This window comes from Anguilla anguilla, chromosome 11 (assembly GCF_013347855.1).
Source record: "Anguilla anguilla isolate fAngAng1 chromosome 11, fAngAng1.pri, whole genome shotgun sequence".
Lineage (NCBI taxonomy): Eukaryota > Metazoa > Chordata > Actinopteri > Anguilliformes > Anguillidae > Anguilla > Anguilla anguilla.
Window position 1 is genome coordinate 22,102,771 of NC_049211.1, and position 19,138 is coordinate 22,121,908.

General features: G+C 39.2%; 2 protein-coding genes across 2 annotated transcripts in view; one reads left to right on the top strand and one right to left on the bottom strand.

The window, feature by feature from the left end:
• Positions 1-220: 220 nt before the first annotated feature.
• LOC118208452 (class E basic helix-loop-helix protein 40-like) lies at positions 221-4,471 on the top strand. Its single transcript, XM_035383151.1, has 5 exons — positions 221-766; positions 910-973; positions 1,225-1,332; positions 1,765-1,888; positions 2,275-4,471. The coding sequence occupies exons 1-5, from the start codon at positions 690-692 to the stop codon at positions 3,105-3,107; spliced, it is 1,206 nt and encodes a 401-aa protein (XP_035239042.1). The 5' UTR covers positions 221-689; the 3' UTR covers positions 3,108-4,471.
• Positions 4,472-11,748: 7,277 nt separating this feature from the next.
• LOC118208623 (metabotropic glutamate receptor 2-like) overlaps positions 11,749-19,138 on the bottom strand; it is a 52,441-nt gene continuing 45,051 nt past the window's right edge. The window contains exons 6-7 of the mRNA XM_035383476.1: positions 13,455-13,629; positions 11,749-12,623 (exon numbers count right to left, since the gene is read on the bottom strand). Coding sequence (XP_035239367.1) covers positions 12,550-12,623; positions 13,455-13,629 — 249 coding nt within the window. The 3' untranslated portion in view covers positions 11,749-12,549. The remainder of the gene's footprint in view (positions 12,624-13,454; positions 13,630-19,138) is intronic.

Consider the following 19,138-nt stretch of genomic DNA (forward strand, 5'->3'; position numbering starts at 1 on the left):
CCTATCTGCAATAATCGGCTTTTGTTCTTTTATATGTGTATCACGGTTTTAAATGTCGGAAAAATCTAATGTTCTAACTATTGCAGACTTTCATTTTTACAGAAGGTCTGCCCCACTTTGCAGAGCGCACGGTTGCTTGCACGTTCCACGGCTCCGGGTTATTATGTGTTGCTGTTGGCAGACTTGGAGCATGGTGGTACACGGGACTCGGCTCGCTTCTATGACGCGGGAGAGAGACTTTTGTAGATCCTCCTTAACGCCAGAAAATGGGCTGGTCTCAGTTGTGTTGAAAGCGCTGTCCAACACGTGAGGCTCATGTGACGGAGGTAGGTCAGTCTGTGAGCGAGAGTCACAGGGTTTATTTAACACGTAGCTCTATCCACCCTCACTCATACATTTAACCAAGACGGAGAGTCGGAACTACTGCTGGCTACGTCTGAATCGCGGGGTGGCAACGTCGTCTGCAGTCCTTGTCTTTGCTAAAATTATACTAAAGCCAAGAATGAAAATATAAAGCAACAGAAACAAAAGTGATTATTAACCTGGAGTTGGAATTAATACGAACAAGCGGCACCACGAGAGCATTTATTTGCTAAACTTATAAAACAGGAATATACTACTGTATATTCTGACTGTAGAAATCGGGGAAAATCTGCATACTTTATTTGGGATTGTTAAAGAAAAAGAAAATGGAAAGGATTACAAGTGCGCAACCACCTCCTTGTATGGCAAAACACCCGTCACTGGAGATCTCTGACATGCAAGCGTAAGTCACGTCCGGAACCTTTTGAATTAATGTTCTCCAAAACCATATTATATTGCGCATATACTCCACAGAATAACTATATTTTTGTTGTACTTTCATTGCGCAAAAGTAATATTGTTGTTTCGCTGTTTTGTTTTTGCTAGGATGGACTTCCCTATGTACGTATACAAGTCCAGAAGAGGCGTGAAGCGCGGGGAGGACAGCAAGGTATCTTATCTTTTCACTTTTTGGTGTTCAGAATATAGTTGGGTGATGGATGTCTCTGTGTTTTCTTTGCAAACGTTGAAAAACATTGTATACATTCATGTGTAATAACTGTTAATGGTCTTTCGCATATGCCGACGTACGTGTACATAGCCTACTGTATTTACCGGGGCGGAGAATGTTCATCCTTGGAGTCCTTGGCTTTATTTTAGCAGACATTATATGTGCTGTGTATTATTTTGTTTTCCATCTAGGAAACTTACAAGCTGCCCCATCGACTGATCGAAAAGAAAAGGCGTGACAGAATAAACGAGTGCATCGCTCAACTAAAGGATTTATTGCCAGAGCACCTTAAACTTACAGTAAGTTTGATTTTGGTATTAAGGCAAAGTGTAGCGGAAAAGTGGTTTGAAGCGCCACCTGGTTGCTGTTGACGGGTAGTCGGCATTTTCCTTTAAGCAACTGACTGTACCGAAAAATTGTACTTTTTAAACTAATTCAATCGGAAGTAAAATAAAGCTAACATTAATACTAGTTTTAAGGTTTGGGTCGTAACGACATTTAATGGAATGGGGAAAAAAATTATGCATAGTTTTGATATGTCAAATTCTATAAAAATAGTGAGGAGGATCTGTGGAAATGTTTTTATTTTTAATTAGTTAATTCATTATTATTATTATTATTATTATTATTATTATTATTATTATTATTGCGGTTTGTGTGTCTTGTGTTAAACTGCTACCGCTGTTACATAAGCAGTGTGTACGTGCTGATCAGAGGTCTTCCTGTTTTAGACGCTGGGCCATCTGGAGAAAGCTGTGGTTTTGGAGCTCACCCTCAAGCACGTGAAAACACTGACGGCTATGCTGGAACAACAGCAACAGAAAATCATGGCCTTGCAGAACGGCATGCAAATTGGTAAGGGAAAATTTCCGACTTCCGGATGAAACACAGATGTTTCCACAAAGCCTGACTTGCAATTTACGGAAAATGTTGTCTGTGGATTTAATACATTTGTATGCATGTCTTTACTTTAGTTTTATTATGAATTATTATAATTTATTATATTATTAATTTGTGGTATTGAGAATAATGATGTGCTACCTGCAAAAATAAATAAAATCATCAGTTCCATTCTTAATATGCATAATATATATATATATATATATATATATATATATATATATATATATATATATATATATATATATATATTTAATTTAAGGATTAACCTCAGAAAGGTGAAGAGTTTCCTATTAAAATAGCTTGAAAATAAAAAAAACTGTTCTGTCCCTTCTCAACAGCTGAGCAGCCTTCTCCTAGCCCAGAGAACAGCGAGGAGATGTTTCGCTCAGGGTTTCACCTGTGTGTCAAGGAGGTCCTCCAGTACCTGGCCAATCAGGAGGGCGGTAGAGATGTGACACCCACCCACATGATCAGCCACCTGCACAAGGTGGCATCAGAGGTGCTGCAGGGCACTCCCAGCCCACGTGCCGAGAAGCCCGCCCACAAGGAGAAGCCAACCGGGCCAGTGCCCAAGGGGGCGGAGGGACACGGGAAGAACTGCGTGCCTGTCATCCAGAGGACTTACCCGCAGGCGGGCAGCGAGCAGAGTGGCAGCGACACAGACACTGACAGCGGCTACGGGGGCGAGCTGGAGAAGGGCGACTCCAAGGCCGAGCGGGCCGTCTACTATGGCGACGAGCGGCAGCTGAAGTACGCGCTGTCCGAGAGGATGGCAGGAGCCATCAAGCAGGAGGGCGACGAGCCGCGAGCCAAGCGCCTCCGAGCAGAGTCCTCGGAGGATGAGTCCCTGTCCGGCGTCGAGCCGATGGGGGGCCATCCCGGCTACATGGGCTACCAGTCGCCGCTCTGCGTGCCCTTCTACCTCATCCCTCCTGCAGCCGCCGCCTACCTGCCCATGCTGGAGAAGTGCTGGTACCCGGGGGGCATGCCCGTTTTATACCCGGGCCTCGGAGGGTCGGGGGCTGGCATCTCACCGGAGAAGCACCCTCAGTCCCTCATCATGTCCCCCAGAGTGGGCTCCCCTGTCGCTGCACCAACCCCCATGGACTCCCCAGCATTGCTCCAAGCTTTGAAGCAGGTGCCCCCATTAAACCTGGAAACCAAAGACTGATAACTTTTCTTTTCCATCCCCTTGAGTCCCTCGCTCTTAGAGTTTGTGCTGTCGAAGACTGCCTGCTGGCAAACCATGAAAGGTAGGAAGAGAACAGAGAGTAGAGGGTACCTGTGTTGTCCTTCAGCAGCTGGAGTGGACCCCCTGTAGCCACAGTATCCTAGTGAGAGAACACAGCTGTTAAAAGCACGCCTGGTCATCACCACTCTTCAACCCCGAAAGAAAGAGAGAGAAAGACACGGTGAACACTGAAAACTATGAGGGGCTGTCCATGTACTTTGAGAGCACCACAGAAAACCATGAAGGTGAAAGTTATGGGCATGGGCAAATTGAAAGTCCAAAAAAGAAAGTTGGTGAATTCAGGAGGTTCCTCTGCACATCTAGTTGATGTCAGAATCAAAGTTTTGAGTGTGATTTGTGCCCCCCAACCCCCAAACCCCACAGCAATCAGGACCTTCCCTTTGCATAAGCACGCCTCAGTTGAATGTAAATGGTTAAACCCTGTAGATGCTGCTTTTCTAAGTGTCTGCATGCTGTAGACTAAGTAATGGAGGGTGAGCTGGAGAATTCTCCTTGTTGTGCATGTAGCTGCTGAATAAAACAGATCTTACCCAGAAACCTGTTCACGCATAAAGTTCATGCCAACGTTCTTGTAAAGTCAGCCATGTGTCTGACTGTTGGCCAGAGCTATCACTGCAGATACACACCCTTTCCTATCTCGCTCATACGCCCACCACCAAAAAATACACCATAGACTTTTTCAAAGATTAGAGTTTCTTGTACACCTGGTTTTCATCTCTCTTGAAAATCAGGACAGTGGATAATGCATAATACATAGTGTTGAGATTAGAATTCATTACCATTTGTACAGATGGATTGTAACATTGTGAGAAAAGTGATGGATTCTCTTGTAATTATTTTGTTAATACTACTTGTACATCTCTATTTTTGATACGTGTCCTACAAATTCTGTACTACCATGCTGACTAGAAGGAGTTTTAAACAATTGTTCATTGTTTGCCGAGAGAACGTGTATATAGCACTGTTAGATCTTGCGTCATTCTCAAAATTCATCTCTGGTCAAATTAAACCTGTTCTTTATTCATGATGTTGCCTTGTGAAAGCTGATAAAACCTATATCAGACGTTTACTAAATGTATTTGTATGAATACTGGAATATAAAGTCAAGAGAGAAAAGTGAATGTAACGTTTTAAACAGAGGATTAGTTTTGTACAGGAAGAGGTACATGGGATTTTATATTTTGGGACCTACCAGAAAGTTGTTTGTTGTACATATTTTGTCTATAAATGTTGATATACATTATATAAGCATAATAATAAACTATTTTTTTTCCTGTGGAAAACTGGCCTGCTTCATTCTTGGTCAAGAGAGAAGACTTGAGTGAAAAGTAGTCTTACTGTATTGAATTCACTTACAGGACATCAGCACATCCAATGGAACACTTACATAATCCATACATCTGTTCCTCTGTAAGCCTGTTGAGAACATGGAATTGGATTTCACCTGTCAGTAGTAACCGATATATAAATCTACTGACGCAAGCACGAGCAATTCCATTAATTTGTTTTTGTTTTTGTCATTTAAATCATCGAATCATTTTTAATGTGGGGTTATTTCGTGTTTTATGTCAGGCCCCCCTTGCAAAAGATATTTAGATCTAAATGTGGTACTCCTAGTCAAATAATGGTTAAAATAAAAATAAAATAATGAGTACCATCGTATTAAACACATTTGGCAGTATTTTTATTTTTATTTTTTTGTCACAAGGAGCTTTCTTTTTACCTCAGTGAGTTCAAGGTCAGTCTCTTCCAAGTTTCCAATTTGCTGTTTTCCTCAAAAGTTTCTTTCTGACAGCATTTCTTTAAAAATAGAAATTCAAATACCATGTACTTGCATGAACCACAGATAAACCCCATTATTTGTTTTAAAGAAATTTCTGCAATTCTTTCTCTAAATAAGGCTGTGTACCCGCTATTCAGGAATACTCTAGAAAGATAAACTGATTCTAGTGCTATTCCTGATGTCTAATCAGAGGAAGTGAAGGTTGTAATTTTATTTAAAACCCACGTTCAATTCATTTGACTCTAGTCGGCCAAGGTCCCGAAACAACGAGATGGGTTTACACAGCTGCTCACATGCACAACTATCAAGTGAAATAGTTTGCTGTCCCTACAAACTTTTTACAAAATGTTTTAAAATTAAATTATAATCATTGTAATTTTATAAGTAATATTAGAAGTAGTACATGTTCATAATTTATCTGTGGTGTATTTTCTGTAAAGGTGAGTCAGTAACGATGGGTTATTGCTTTCCACATAAATCAAAAAAAATACAGCAAAAAAGAGTGAGACGACTTTGCAAAAACCCTTGCAAATTTATGAGCACGATAACGAGACTGTGTAGCTGTTGTTATTTAGATACAAAGAGCTCCATCAGGCTTTAAGTCAGAATAATTTTTTGCTCTCACTTTATGTCAAGTGATACATTTCATCTGGAATTACCTGCATTCATAAATACAGCTTCCTTCAATAGCGACCTTGTGTGTATGGCAGAAGGGACCTCTGACGTTTGACCCTTGCTGAGGAGGATTTTAAGATGTAGTTGAAATGCTGGAAAAAGGTATGTTTCGTTGCTCAGCTATGGCCCTGTGTTGAACCCTGTCCCCAAAGACACTTCCTCTTAAAACTCAGCAGTTTGCCTACAGAGAGGAAGGAAACGTACAGTGAACACTGAAAATGCCTGGATCTCCTAATAGAAAAATAAATAAAAGAAAAAATAAAAAGATGTGGAGCAGCTCCTCCAGGCTGTTTCGCAGTAGGTTCCCAGTTAATAAGGACGGCGCAGAGACAGAGAGAGGGAACGGACTCGTATAAAATGGAATTGAATCGACAGACTCAGCGGGGTCTCATTTCCCTCTTCCTCCACCGCTCGCAGCGTGATGACGCTGGGAGAGGGGGCTGTTGCTTGTCACATGTACTGCCACACTGTTTTCGTTTTCTCCTGCGGCGCTGTGATTGGTGCGCGGGTTGCGCGGTGAGCCGTGCAGCGGGGACGCACGAGCAGGCAGGCGAGTCAGCTGTACAGCAGCATGGGAGGCGCACCCCTCGGTCCTGCTCTTACCTCGGCTTAGCGCTTTGGAGGCAGACGTGGTCACAAGCTGACTGGAAAGTAAACATTTTGCGCAGGGCTCACTGCAGCCATTAAATTCCAAACCAAAAGAAACACATTCAATGTTGTGAATGTACTATGTGAGACATTTGCCTGCTTAAATGACAATTTTTCTGTATTTTTGTCCACTCTGTTAACAGCACTTTATAAATGCATCATGGGTGTTGCATTGTAAAAAATTGAGACCTTTGTGCCAAGCACCCAGGGACACTTATTAAGAAAGAGTTGAATGATATTTCTCAGAAGCAATTTCAAAATTCTTAATTCAGTCAATCAAGTAATCAGTCATGCCAGTTAAATTAACTGAATATCACGCTTGTGGAATTACAATACTACACTGTGAAAGGGCAGCTAAATGTAGTGAATGTGCAGTACAAAAAAGTAAAAGTACATTACTAACAAATGACTAAAGCAAAATGACAGTATAGTGGATGTTTCCAACTCCACTTAAAAATATTATAACAAAGCATTTAACCAAAATTTAATCAGATAGTCCTATGGAGTTAATTTGTCTGATTTGATCCAACTTAACCAGTTGAGGTAAATCCAAAAGTGAATCTAGATTGTCATAATCCATTTAATTAGTGCAACTAGATCCAAGATCAGACCTAGTTTATTTACTAGGTTGAGATGAAGGAAGGGACTATTCAATATTTATTTTATGAAAAAAAAAAAAAATGTAAAACAATTTGGGCTGTTTGTGATGCAAAATGGTTTGGAAAAAATACAGGTTTGTCAGAACAGCAATACACTGGGAAGCAGTGTGCTTACCGACTTTGCCTTTAACTACTAGCTTCTGCCGTACATCACTGAGAGACAGACACAAAACAAATGCATTGCTAAATTACACAAGGCTCTTGAAACTCACAAGCTGTGATCTGAACCATTCAGACATAATACCCATGGTAAACTCAAGACTTAACACCAAAACAGTCATTCAACCTACAGTGAAATGATTATGACTGCGTAAAATATATACATCAACTCGTAAAATTGTTGCCGATAAAGTAAACCAAATGCAAAGCTGTTTCAGGGAAATCAGGCACATTTGTGGTGTTTTGCGTTCCCTCTGGCAGCAGTTGGTATTGCACTGAAAAGAACGACGAAAATGCACCACAGTGCAAAATGTATTTCTGCTCATTTTCCATTGCAACGCGGCACCATCTTCTGGTGAAATGGTGTACATACAAGGTTGCCCCCTTTGTTTCACTTACATACAATCAATGATGGATTTAATCTGAAACAGTATTTACCAAAAATAACCTTTCTGGAGGATGATTCATGACTTCTAATCATTTTTAATTTCTTTAGCCATTGTGTAAGACCACAATTCTGTTGCTGTAACAGTTGTATTATTTATGATTGCAGTTTTTTAAAGAGAAAAAAAAACTATGCAATGTAACAGATACTGTAGCTGTTGAATTGATATTGAATTCCACAAGGCTAACATTTCAAGACGAAAGTTACTATGGTTAATAGTTGTCTGTTTTGAGGTCAACTGAGTTTCCTTCCTGAGTTTGGAAGGATGTTGTTCAGAAATAGACAGCATAAAAGATGGATTCATGTCACCAAGATAAACTTTGACTCACCTATAAGACAGCTGTCATTAAACACGGATTCATGGTGCTTGCAAAGCCACACAAGTATCTGAATTCAAACCTGTTGGTCCCTATATGTAGAATTTTGGAAACAGTATGACTGTGGTGGGGTATAGGGAATGCAGCAAGGCAATGATAGGCAGTATCTTTTGGTTTCATTGTATTGACATTCAGGTATACAAATGTGCTTTGTGCGTATTCTTTATGTTTGGTATTTACTTAGAAACTGATATATCTGCATTTAGTCTATCCATTTTGGTAGTTACCTTTATATGGGACATGTGTCATAACATTTGTAAGGATTAAAGAAAAGATGTACTGTATGTGCAATATATGTGCCAGGCAGCTTTTCTACCCATTACCAGAATCATTCATACTTCCTGGGGATCCTGTAGACCCCTATGCTGTGATAATTTCATGTGTACACATGGCAACTGATACCATACGACCTCATGAGTGTGGCAACAAGGGAAACCTCTCTGGAGTGGCACGGAGTACGTGACCTCTAGACTGCTGCCTTTACAGCTATGATTCATCTCTCATTAATTACCTCCCTTTGCACCTGCCCCCTGCCATCACAGACCCGCATTATTGGCTTTTGCCCTGAGGCAGCAAGGCTTTCACAGAGAGCATGCATACTGCACTCTTCGTGCCACACACATTTTATTTGCTGCTTTTAGTTGATATAAATTATGGCCATTGCATGTGTCATATTTAATGTGGTAAAGGTTAAAGCAAAAAAAAAAAAAAAAAAATACTTCACTGAAACAAAAACAGCATAACTGGAAAGGCTTTCTGGAGGACAGCTTGTGTAAAGCTAATGTGTGGAATAGCAAATCATTTAATCTTAGTCTTCTCATTTTCACAGATTACTCTTTAACCTCAGAAATTCAACAGGATATTCTGGTTCTTGTTTATCATTGGGGGTGCACAAAAAACCTTATGCCTCAAAAAAAGAAAATTTTAATTCATGTAAAAATAGACAATAATGGACATAGAGAAATAATCTATACTGCCCTATCTGGAATCATATCTACCTCATGTCAACATGACAAATTAGATCAAACTGCAAAATACTCTGGCTGAAGTTTTTTTTTTTTTTATTTTTTTTTTTTACCATGCAGTAATATCACTGAACTCAGAATAAATGTACACTAGGTGGAGATGTTATATCACTGAATCTTTACTAGGTAAGCATGTTCATGATTTTCTTGAAATTCCTAATGGTTCCTTTGATTTATTATTATTATGCAGAACATATTTTTACATGCATTGTATAAAATACAGTTGCTTGGCTTTCATTCACGTGCTTCTGTTCGAGATTTGTGTGTGTGTGTTATATGGGGGGTGTGATGGAGTGGGGGTTTTGGGAGACAAAATGCGACTGAACAGGGATTCTTTAAGCTATTCACCTGAGGTAGAATAACCACTATGTCTCGAAAGAGACGAAAGAGACAAAAGGACAGGGGAAAAAGAACGAAAATAAAACGATACTCCTAACGGAGAGTATCCCAAAGAAAAGCTCTAAACCCGCGTACTGGGTGAAAAAAAAACAAAAGCTGAAGGAGTATGAACTTTCTGAAAATAAAACAAAACTGTGCCTGTGCAGAAAACAGGGTAACTCAAAGAAAACTGACCTCGAACCGAGGCTGAAAAAGTAACACCCTAAAAGAAGAATTCTGAGTTTATATATTCAAAAGCCTGTAATTATTTACATGGTGAAACTGAACTGTATAAAAACACCCTTAAATAAAAGGTGAGAATATGCACTTTCACAACATGTGAACTGTGCATCATGAATTGTGTGGTTATTACAATTTTTTGAGAAATTTCACCTTTCATCTTCTTCTTGTAACAAAACTTCCTCAGCTGTTCTCATGAAGGCTGTGAAACTTCTGCTGCTTGATTTCTCAGCATGAGTTGAACAGCTGGTCCAATGTCAGTTCAGAATCCTTGCAAGGAAAATGGGAGAACTTTTAAAAGCTTTAGTTTTTTTTCAGTAGTATGATTATATAGACAGGTAACAAATTAAAGGAAAAACATGAATAGATGAGTGGAGAAACATAATAAATGCAGATGTTTCTACACAGGTGTACTACATGATACAATTAAGCGATTATCATTTTATTATGCTCTGTGGCATGTATAAAAATGTTGAGCAGGCCTGTTGATTTGCCCTCGATTTTGGATCAAGATGGCAAGAGGAAAATAAGTAAGTGACTTTGAAAGAGGGTTCATTCTTGGGGCACGGATGGCAGGAGCTTTAGTCACAAAGGCTGCTCAACTGGCTAGTGTTTCAATAGAAACAGTGACTAAAGTGACATCTGCCTTTAGATCCAAGGGAAAGGCATCAGTAAATAAGGTCAGAAATTGTGGTAAAAAAAAAAAAACGAATTTGATGCTTGTGCATTGGCGCAATATGTAAGGAAAAACTAGAAAAGACTAAAGAAGGTCAAAGCAAAGACATGATCAGACTGTGTCATCAAGAAATGTCCAAAGACAACAACATAGAGGGAGATATTATAGTAGGGTTGCAGTGCATAAACATTATTACAAAGACAATTGCACATTTGAGATTTCAGTGGTGCAAAAACCATGGACATTGGTCTACAGAGATCTGTAAAAAAGTGATATAGTCAGATGAGTCATCCTTCTCCTGTCATGGCTCCAGTTCCCACACCACCTGTTTCCCAGTGTAGTTCTCTCCTGTGTTCAGTGATTTTCTGTGTTTCATGTCTTTTGTTGGTTGATTGTTGCAGTAATTGGATTATTGTCCTGTCACATTCTTCATATTTGCTCATTGTCTGATTGTCTGCATGTGTTTGTTGTGTATTTAAGTTCCTACTTTTCCTTGTAAACGGTCTCAGTAAAAGACTTACTTAACTTACCTCTGCCTCTCTGTGTGATCTCTGTGCCTGGGTCCTGAATCCTCTCTGAGCCTTAACATCACCATATTCTCAACAAGTGGGTGAGTGCATGTGTGGCGCACACCAAGAGAACGGTACAGGCCTGAATGATTGACCCCTAAAGCAAGGGAGTCCGGTGGCTCTGTTATGCTGTGGGGAGCATTTTGCTGGAATGGTTTGGGTCCACTTGTCCCCTTAGCAGGAAGGGTCACTGAAAATCAATACAAGGGAAATATTCTGAGTGATCCCTTTATCATATGAAGAAAAATTTCTATCCTGATGGGATTGGTCCTTTCCAGGATGACAATGCTCCCATCCACAGGGCACGAGGGGTCACTGAATGGCTTGATGAGTATGAAAATGATGTGAATCATATGCTATGGCCTTCGCAGTCACCAGATCTCAACCTAATTGAACACCTATAGGAGATTTTGGACCAATGTGTTAGACAGCGCTCTGTACCACCATCATCAAAACATCAAATGAGGGAATATCTTTTGGAAGAATGGTGTTCCGTCCCTCCAGCGACTTGTAGAATGTTTTCCAAGGCGCATTTAACCTATTCTAGCAGCTCATGGTGGCCCAACACCTTACTAAGACACTTTATGTTAGTTTTTCCTTTAATTTCTCATCCGTTTGTACATACATAAGCAGATGAGGGCTTTGATAGATTTGCCTTGCACATCCAGAGAGGCAAGCGGCTTGCTTTACTTTGAGGTGGTTGAAGTCAATCAAGATGATTACTGTGGTTATATGTTTTCTCATCTTCTGTTCAATTATTTTTAAACATTATGTGTCATGCCTAAATGAAGAATGGTGAATGTACAAGTCTTATAAAAATTATTTACATTAGGATTCAAATTTTATGTACTTTACCCGTGACAAATTAAAAAAAAATCAATATTGATACACACACCCCCTGGTCTTGAAATGAGAACAATTAGAAGTGATGGCATCTGCAGTTTTAATAATAAAAAAAACACATTTTATTTACATAAATTACAAGAAAGCACAAACTGGTTCACCAAAATCTACATTAAAAACATTGTGCTAGCTGTATATATTATAGCCTACATTTTAACAGATTCACTATCATGTATCATGTCTTAAATAAAATGTACTTTTCTCATAAGGAAAGGGTATACTGAATGGTTTTATTTTATCATCATCATTATTATAGTTGTTATAACACTAGTCAAAGAAAAAACATAATTGGGACATTGTTTTCACAATACTTATTGGACAACAAGATCAAATTGATCTCCAGTGACGCCACTCCCATATTCATAACACTTGCCTCGCTCATTCACAAAGGCTTCTTTTGCCACCTAAGGTATTCCAGTACTTGATGAAAGCTGGAAAACCTTGTATAAAGCAATCTAGTCATGGGCATGTTGGATTTCTCTATTAAACTCTCATCATCGGGTTATTTGACACACGTTTAGTTTAAACAAATATTTATGTTCATGTTGTGTGTAAGCAAAGAGCAGAAGCACACCCTCCGTTAATTCGGACTGGAAAAATTAGTTTTTAAAATACAAAGGTTTTGATTGGCATTGCATCTTCTCATTTCATCCGTTTTCTTCTTCTTGGGCTGGCAGTGTTTTACAGTTTTTACACAATTTTCCAGATAACACGCACCTTTATGCCATTAGAAACCTGTGTGAATGAGGGACCGATGCTGTTGACTTGTGATTATAACTTCTGTATGTTTGGCAGTGGAGGTGAAGTTAGTTTTTTCTTCTTCCTCACAGCGAGGACGTTGTAGAGTCCACCACTTCTCGACCATTACACACTGTTGGCACATAGTTTGAAGCTGAGGCTGCAACAAAAAGAGAAAAGAAACAAATGCACCATGTTTAATAAAAGCAGCCATAGGTAGGTAAATGAGACTTTACAAACCATGCCCCTGAATTCTGTGCTCCTGACCCTTTCATAAGTCAAAATTCCAAATTTCCATTTCATTTAAAACGAAGACATGCTAAAAATGAATTGCAATTCTTATTACATAGAAATATAACAATAAAACAATAAGGTCAATGGATTGGCATTAACTAATGTAGTTGTTAACTATTAACTACTGAAAAGTCAATCTGTATAGATTTGTTAATGTATTTTTACATAATTAATTCATGTTAGCCACTACATTAGTTAATGCCAATTCATATTTGAATAACAAAACAGGTAATGAATTTGCTAATGGTTATCTAATTATGGATGAATCCTATGTTTTGATAATGTATATCATCATGTAACTAATACATTACCTAATGTATTTAACTACTAACTAATTAAAAGTTAATTTCATGCTTAATTAATATATTTGTACGTCATTAATTCATGTTAACAACTACATTTGTTAACATGTGACCTTATTGTAAAGTGTTGCTTTATTTTAATTGTCTGTTGCTTCCGGATATACGTATGTCCCCTGTCTAAGAAGATGACATTTCCTTTTGGGAGGGTTCTACAGATTAATGAGAGAGAAGAAAATCAAACAAAATGTTTTATGGAGTGATCTTTTTTACAAAGATACATTAATACTCAGAGATTATTAATAAAAGTAGTAGCTATAATAAGAACCGCAATGCTCACAGATGAATAATGACAGTAGTATTATTGTAATGGTCGCACAGCTCAGAGTTGGAGATACCTTGTGAGTAGCTGGATCCAGGCCCCGTGGCACTGAAGCGGTTGATGGTGACTCGGTGTGTGGTCACGTTCTTCTGGGGCTGGAACAGGATTATGTGGATCTTTGGGGCAAAGAGGCAGCCCAGCACCACCGAGCCGCTCAGGCTGACGGAGATGCACATGGTGGTGGTTTGCACCTGCGGACAGACGGAACAGATGGAGAGACGGAAGAAATGAGTCCTGCTCACCTACCAGGCAAGCCCCAGGCCCTTTGACCGCCCAATGCCACAGAGAAACAACAAGATAAATCAGGAATCCTCAGTCTTATTCTCAGAGAAACAGATGGTCTCTGGATCTCCCCCCATTTGTTTCCTTGATAATAAACCCAAATAACCCCTTTTACCCACTCCTGAGAATCTCATGGTACAAATGTAACCTACAAAATGGCTGTGGCTGTATTTGGACAAAGTTTCCTAAACCCAATGTTCAAGGTGGTGTTTCTAGGAGATCCTACTGTACTTTCTGAATATCAACAACAGCATTAAGATGGCAGAAAAAATAAACAAGGTTATGGTGGAATAATGGACTTTGTAAGGGGTGAAAGTGAGGAAAGAGGCCTCTGTCACCATCTGAACACTGTGCTGTGTATGAATCATCAGTAGAATGAATGTTCATATGCATGGCTAGGGCTCTGTTAGGAACTTCTGGGAAAATGCAGTGCATATGAACTAACAGGATGACATTTTGGAACAGCCTGAGTTGCAGTGTTAGTCTCTGCAAGTAAATATTGATCACATTATTTCCTTGTCTTATTATCTTATACAAACGTCATACTGCCTCCTGTTATATGAATGCACACCAAAAGAATGGGGGTGTGTCCACATGTGCACCTTCAGCTGACTATGAACAGGAATGCACAGCAATTGGACATATTGGCTGCATATGTAGCAAGAGGTAGTGTGGGTTTGAGTCAGCCTCTTCGGACTACAGCAGTTCCTTCAATTTATGCAAGTATCTGCAGGCTACCAGTTGCCAGTGAGAGATGTACACAGAGTGTAGACTTCTTTTTAATTTGCACAGTGGTTAAATGATTCATACAGAAATTCTTTGTAGGTCAAATCAAATAGTCCTGCAGCTAAATTAATTTGGAAATCTGGAGATGCAATAATCAGAAATTATGTCAGAAAATTATGAAAAGCAGAGTAAAATTTTACTCAGATTATAATTTCTTCCATAGGACAAATGCTAGAGGCTCATAAATAAACAGACCTCCTGGGTGCAGTGCTATTCACTGTCACACAGGCCTAGAAAGAGAGCCTTACCATATTAATGCTTGTTTCCATGGGCATCATGAACATCACTTACAAAAGTGTTCAACATGAGGAGATACATTAACATTTAAAATAATCATGTTTTCAGGGTAGAAAAATTGTACTGCCTGGGAGACTGGGAGAAAACTATCAACAAAAATAATAGTATCCCAAAAGAAGCATATAAACCTCAAGCCACAATTCTGGCAGCACCCATGGGTCCATGTTCCCTGCTCCTGCATACTGATTTATGCTAAGCAGATTAGGGCTTGGTTTGCACCTGGATGGGTGGACCTCTTGTTTGCAGGTGGTCACCAACATCCATACAAAAAGATACATCCATACAACCTGTATTGAATGTGCACATATACAGTGAACAATGTGCATCCCTTCATGAAGTTGGGATTGTTGCCAAAAATACTCGATTTTCAGAATATTCACTTTGCCCTCTTCCTGGGAATTTGGCATTTTTTCAAAATTTTGATAAACATTGGAAGGTGGTTGCTGCTTCAGTGTAACATAACAGATAAGTCATTGTGGTTAAAAAAATTCTGTAGGCTCATTAATATGGGGGCTTAAAATATTATTTTCAGAGGATTGAGAGAGGACCTCAACATTTTCCTCTTCCCCTGTATGTGTATTCCATCAGAAAATGGAAGTGAGAGATTTTTTCACAACATAAAAATCTTGATTTTCTTATGGATTTTTTAGCTCACCAAGAAGTGCGTCATTAGTTCAGTGAGTCATCTTGTTTTGTATCCCTACACCAATACATAACAAACCTCCCATGCATCAGCGGCTGAACATCATAGGAACAGCAGTTTTGATTCGTACCGGTAGTACAGGTGTTCAATATTCACCCTTGGTGGTTTCAGAACCTTCAAAGACAACAGTAGATTCCGAGCATGACCTAAGAAGGCATTACACAGTCTGATCTAATTCCCTGGAGTTCTCCTTCATTGTAAAAGGGCATTTATTGGTTCTTAATGGGCTTCTTCCCTCTTTGAAAACAGGTGAAGCAACCAGCCGTGACCAGCCAGCAAATAATATCCAACTTTCTCTTTTTTTAAATGGAGAGCGGACAGTCTGCCATCCTTATGTATTTTTTTCCCACTTTATTTAGAAAGGGGTAGAGCGTGATTGAGTTGGAATCCACAGCACAAAAAATGCAATGGTGGAAAATCAATCCCTTCACTACATGGGGGGAGGGGGGTGGGGGGTATTTGTTTATTTGTTGGAGAGCTGGCTGTCCTGCAGATTGCACATCACTATTTTAATAATGTAATAGTAGTATTTTAAAAGATTAGTGGAAGATGGTAAACTGTAATATTTGTTCTGTTTCGAACTTCTCGGTTGACCAAGGGTGTGACCCCGGTTGTAACTCCTGGTGACCTGGCCACTAATCCAGTGAGAAGGGTGGTCTTTTTGTGGTAAGGTTCACTTGTTGGGGTTTCCATCAAGGTCACTCATTCAGCATGAAAACAGGTGCCAAAACATGCAAGCTTTGGAAAATTGCATCAATTCCACAAATACGGGTTTCATATAAAGCCTCAGTATAAATGTATTCAATTAAGACCTAGGTTGGACTAATATCTAGTATATATGAGTTTTTATGCAGTCAGGTCTTCCTTCTTTGCTCCTTTAACTGACTCTTTAATAGCCAGGACCCTACTAGACGTTGAACAAAGCAACCGAGCACTAGCACTCATACTGCATACTGCATCCAACCCATTCTTGAAGCAATTCTTTTCATGAACAATTAACCATTGATGCTAAACAAATAAAATAAAGGTTTGCTATATTTCCAAAAATGATTCAATAAAGGTAGCACACAGTCTCCACACAAAACCCCACAGCCTCACTATCTTCCATAATGTCCCACACAAAACCCCACAGCCTCACTATCTTCCATAATCTCCACTTTAAACTTCACTACTACTGTACACGTTCAGCAGAAAGCTTAGTCTCAGCACTTACTGTATAGTATCCAGGCTAATTAATCAGTCATTGAATGACATGTTGTTACTAAATTCTCATGCTTACTCACACTATCATTAATTAGTTGCCCAATCAAAATCCATGTCACAACATTCTCATGCCTACTTTCATCACGCCCGAATAATAAACCAATCCTAAAACCTGGGTCATCGAGTTTACACTTGATTTAAATGCCAACTGTCCCAGGCAAGCAAAGCAAACAAACAGGAGGCACATAGATGCCCAGACAAAAGAGGGATAAGGAATTCAGCAATAAAAACTGGCATAGAAAACTCATTTTAAAAATATTTTTTCATATAGTTTAATCTATGTTTTCATCATATTTGACATTTATCTGAAAGGGACAGATGCATTCTGAGACAGATACATTAAGACAATGATCTGCTCCATTATATGATAACAAATGTTCTCATAGCCTGGATACTGTAGCATACAAATTTAACTTCTAAATCCTTATGCACCCAATTGAACTTGGATTAAAGTCTGCAAACAAACATTTTGCTGGAAGATGTCAGCTCCTGCAGTTTAAACCTATACAGTATCCATGATCATGTTCCTTATGTTGTCACTGTGGAATTCTGTCTTGACATTTCGATCTGACATTGTTACTGGCACACCTCACCTCATACATCCTGTAATTATTGCCACTAGTTGACATTTTATCCAAGATTTTGGAGATTTACCCCACCCCCACCACCAACATAATTTCAAAATAAATGGGGCAGTGTCTCAATCACAGTCACTCATTCTAATCATACTCGTGCTAACCCTCAAGCTATCAAAAACATGCCACAAGCATAGAATTCAAATCAGAATAAAGAAAGACACCAATTTAGACTGAGCAGACATCCTCATTTTTCCAGACGTCCATCTGGGCGGGATTTATAAATTCTTAAAAAAGTCTGGGTATGTTTGCTCATTCCATAGACCATATATAAATAATTATCCTAATATTTATACAAATATGTTCATAATACCCACCCATCCTGTCTGCCTTTTTGAAAGCCAAAAAAAAAGAAAAACAACCACCCTAACAAATGTACAGAATAGACAACAATTATAAAAACTATTAAAAAATGAATAAATAAATAAAAATACAAATGTGCTACTTCAGATATTTATCTCTATGTGGCATTTCCTTCAGATCCATTTGATCTGGCATTGGCTTTGCAGGGTGACAGATTGGGGTGGGGGGTAAGGGGCAGAGGCCTGGATCTAATTTCCCTGTGCAAGTCTGTGTCAATCAAAACAAGTCAGAAAGAAATGCAGTCAAAGAAAGGGATAAGGAAGGGATAAAGAAACTATTGTAAGGAGACCCACCAAATGTATACATAAACACTGAAAAAAACTAATGTAAACACAGAGGAAGTAGATCTTCTTGTCTTTAATGCAGAAAAGTAAACAACCGCAAAATAAAAAGAAAGAAAAATCGTGTTATCACTCAAAGGTAGCTGGACCTGCTAAAATATTAATGCCCATCTGGCAGACCCCTGGTTCACTGTCATACAGTGAGCAGCATGACCTCCTCTTTCATGTTCAAGGACATATATCTACACCACATTTCAAGTGCGGAACCTGAGCCCCTTGACATTATTGTTAATGTAAAACACACTGGAATTTCTATGGTTTCCTGAGCATTGTTCAGTGGTGTTTATTATTTGGTGGAGTGCCACTCAAAATGAAAATGTCCTCAACATTAAATTATTTGTATTGTCTCCCAGGGTGGATGATGAGAGCTGTTGATTGAAAACTGTGTTTTAATATTTTACAGTATTATTCTGATAATTTCATCTATTACCTTTCTCTCCAAAGCTTTAATATCCCCAAGTAACAAACCCAAAAATGTCAATTTCATGGTCATTATGATAAATTGTAGCTGGATTAAGAGCAACCTCTGCAACAAATGAATAAAAATTAATCTTGTTAACTGTGAAATGGCAAGAAATTGAACACTGGTTTAAGCTGGTCTGAAGGAGGCAGACAGTAAAAACCCAAGTGTTTACTGTGTATGCTTAAGTGAATCCCCTGTGCTTCTCTGCAAATCAGCAGCTCAGCTGTACACACAAACCAAGCGATGTGGAATGAAACCAGCCCAAAGTTATCGAGCGACAGCAACAATCTGCAGCACTGGCCAGAAATGTTTTGTCAGTTCGTAGTTTCTCGTTGGGGCCTGAGGACATGACAGCAGATAACTACATGTCCTTCAAAAGATATCTGGGCCAGAGCGTGCCTGCATGAAAAGGTTAACCCTGTTCTAATCCCCCTGCCATTAGACGTTGGTCACAATGCAGGGCCATGTCCATGGATTTGAGTTTCTTTTTTATTTTACACAACAATCTGCTGAAGCTACATGCAAGGCCACCACACACCCCCACTGTCAGCCACCCCACGCACGACA

What these genes read in the sequence shown, in the direction of transcription:
- LOC118208452 (XM_035383151.1), top strand. Translation starts at nt 690, where the DNA reads ATGGAAAGGATTACAAGTGCGCAACCACCTCCTTGTATGGCAAAACAC. An exon ending in CAGAGCACCTTAAACTTACA is followed by an intron (nt 1,333 to 1,764) that starts GTAAGTTTGATT and finishes TTCCTGTTTTAG; the next exon opens with ACGCTGGGCCATCTGGAGAA. An exon ending in GCAGAACGGCATGCAAATTG is followed by an intron (nt 1,889 to 2,274) that starts GTAAGGGAAAAT and finishes CCTTCTCAACAG; the next exon opens with CTGAGCAGCCTTCTCCTAGC.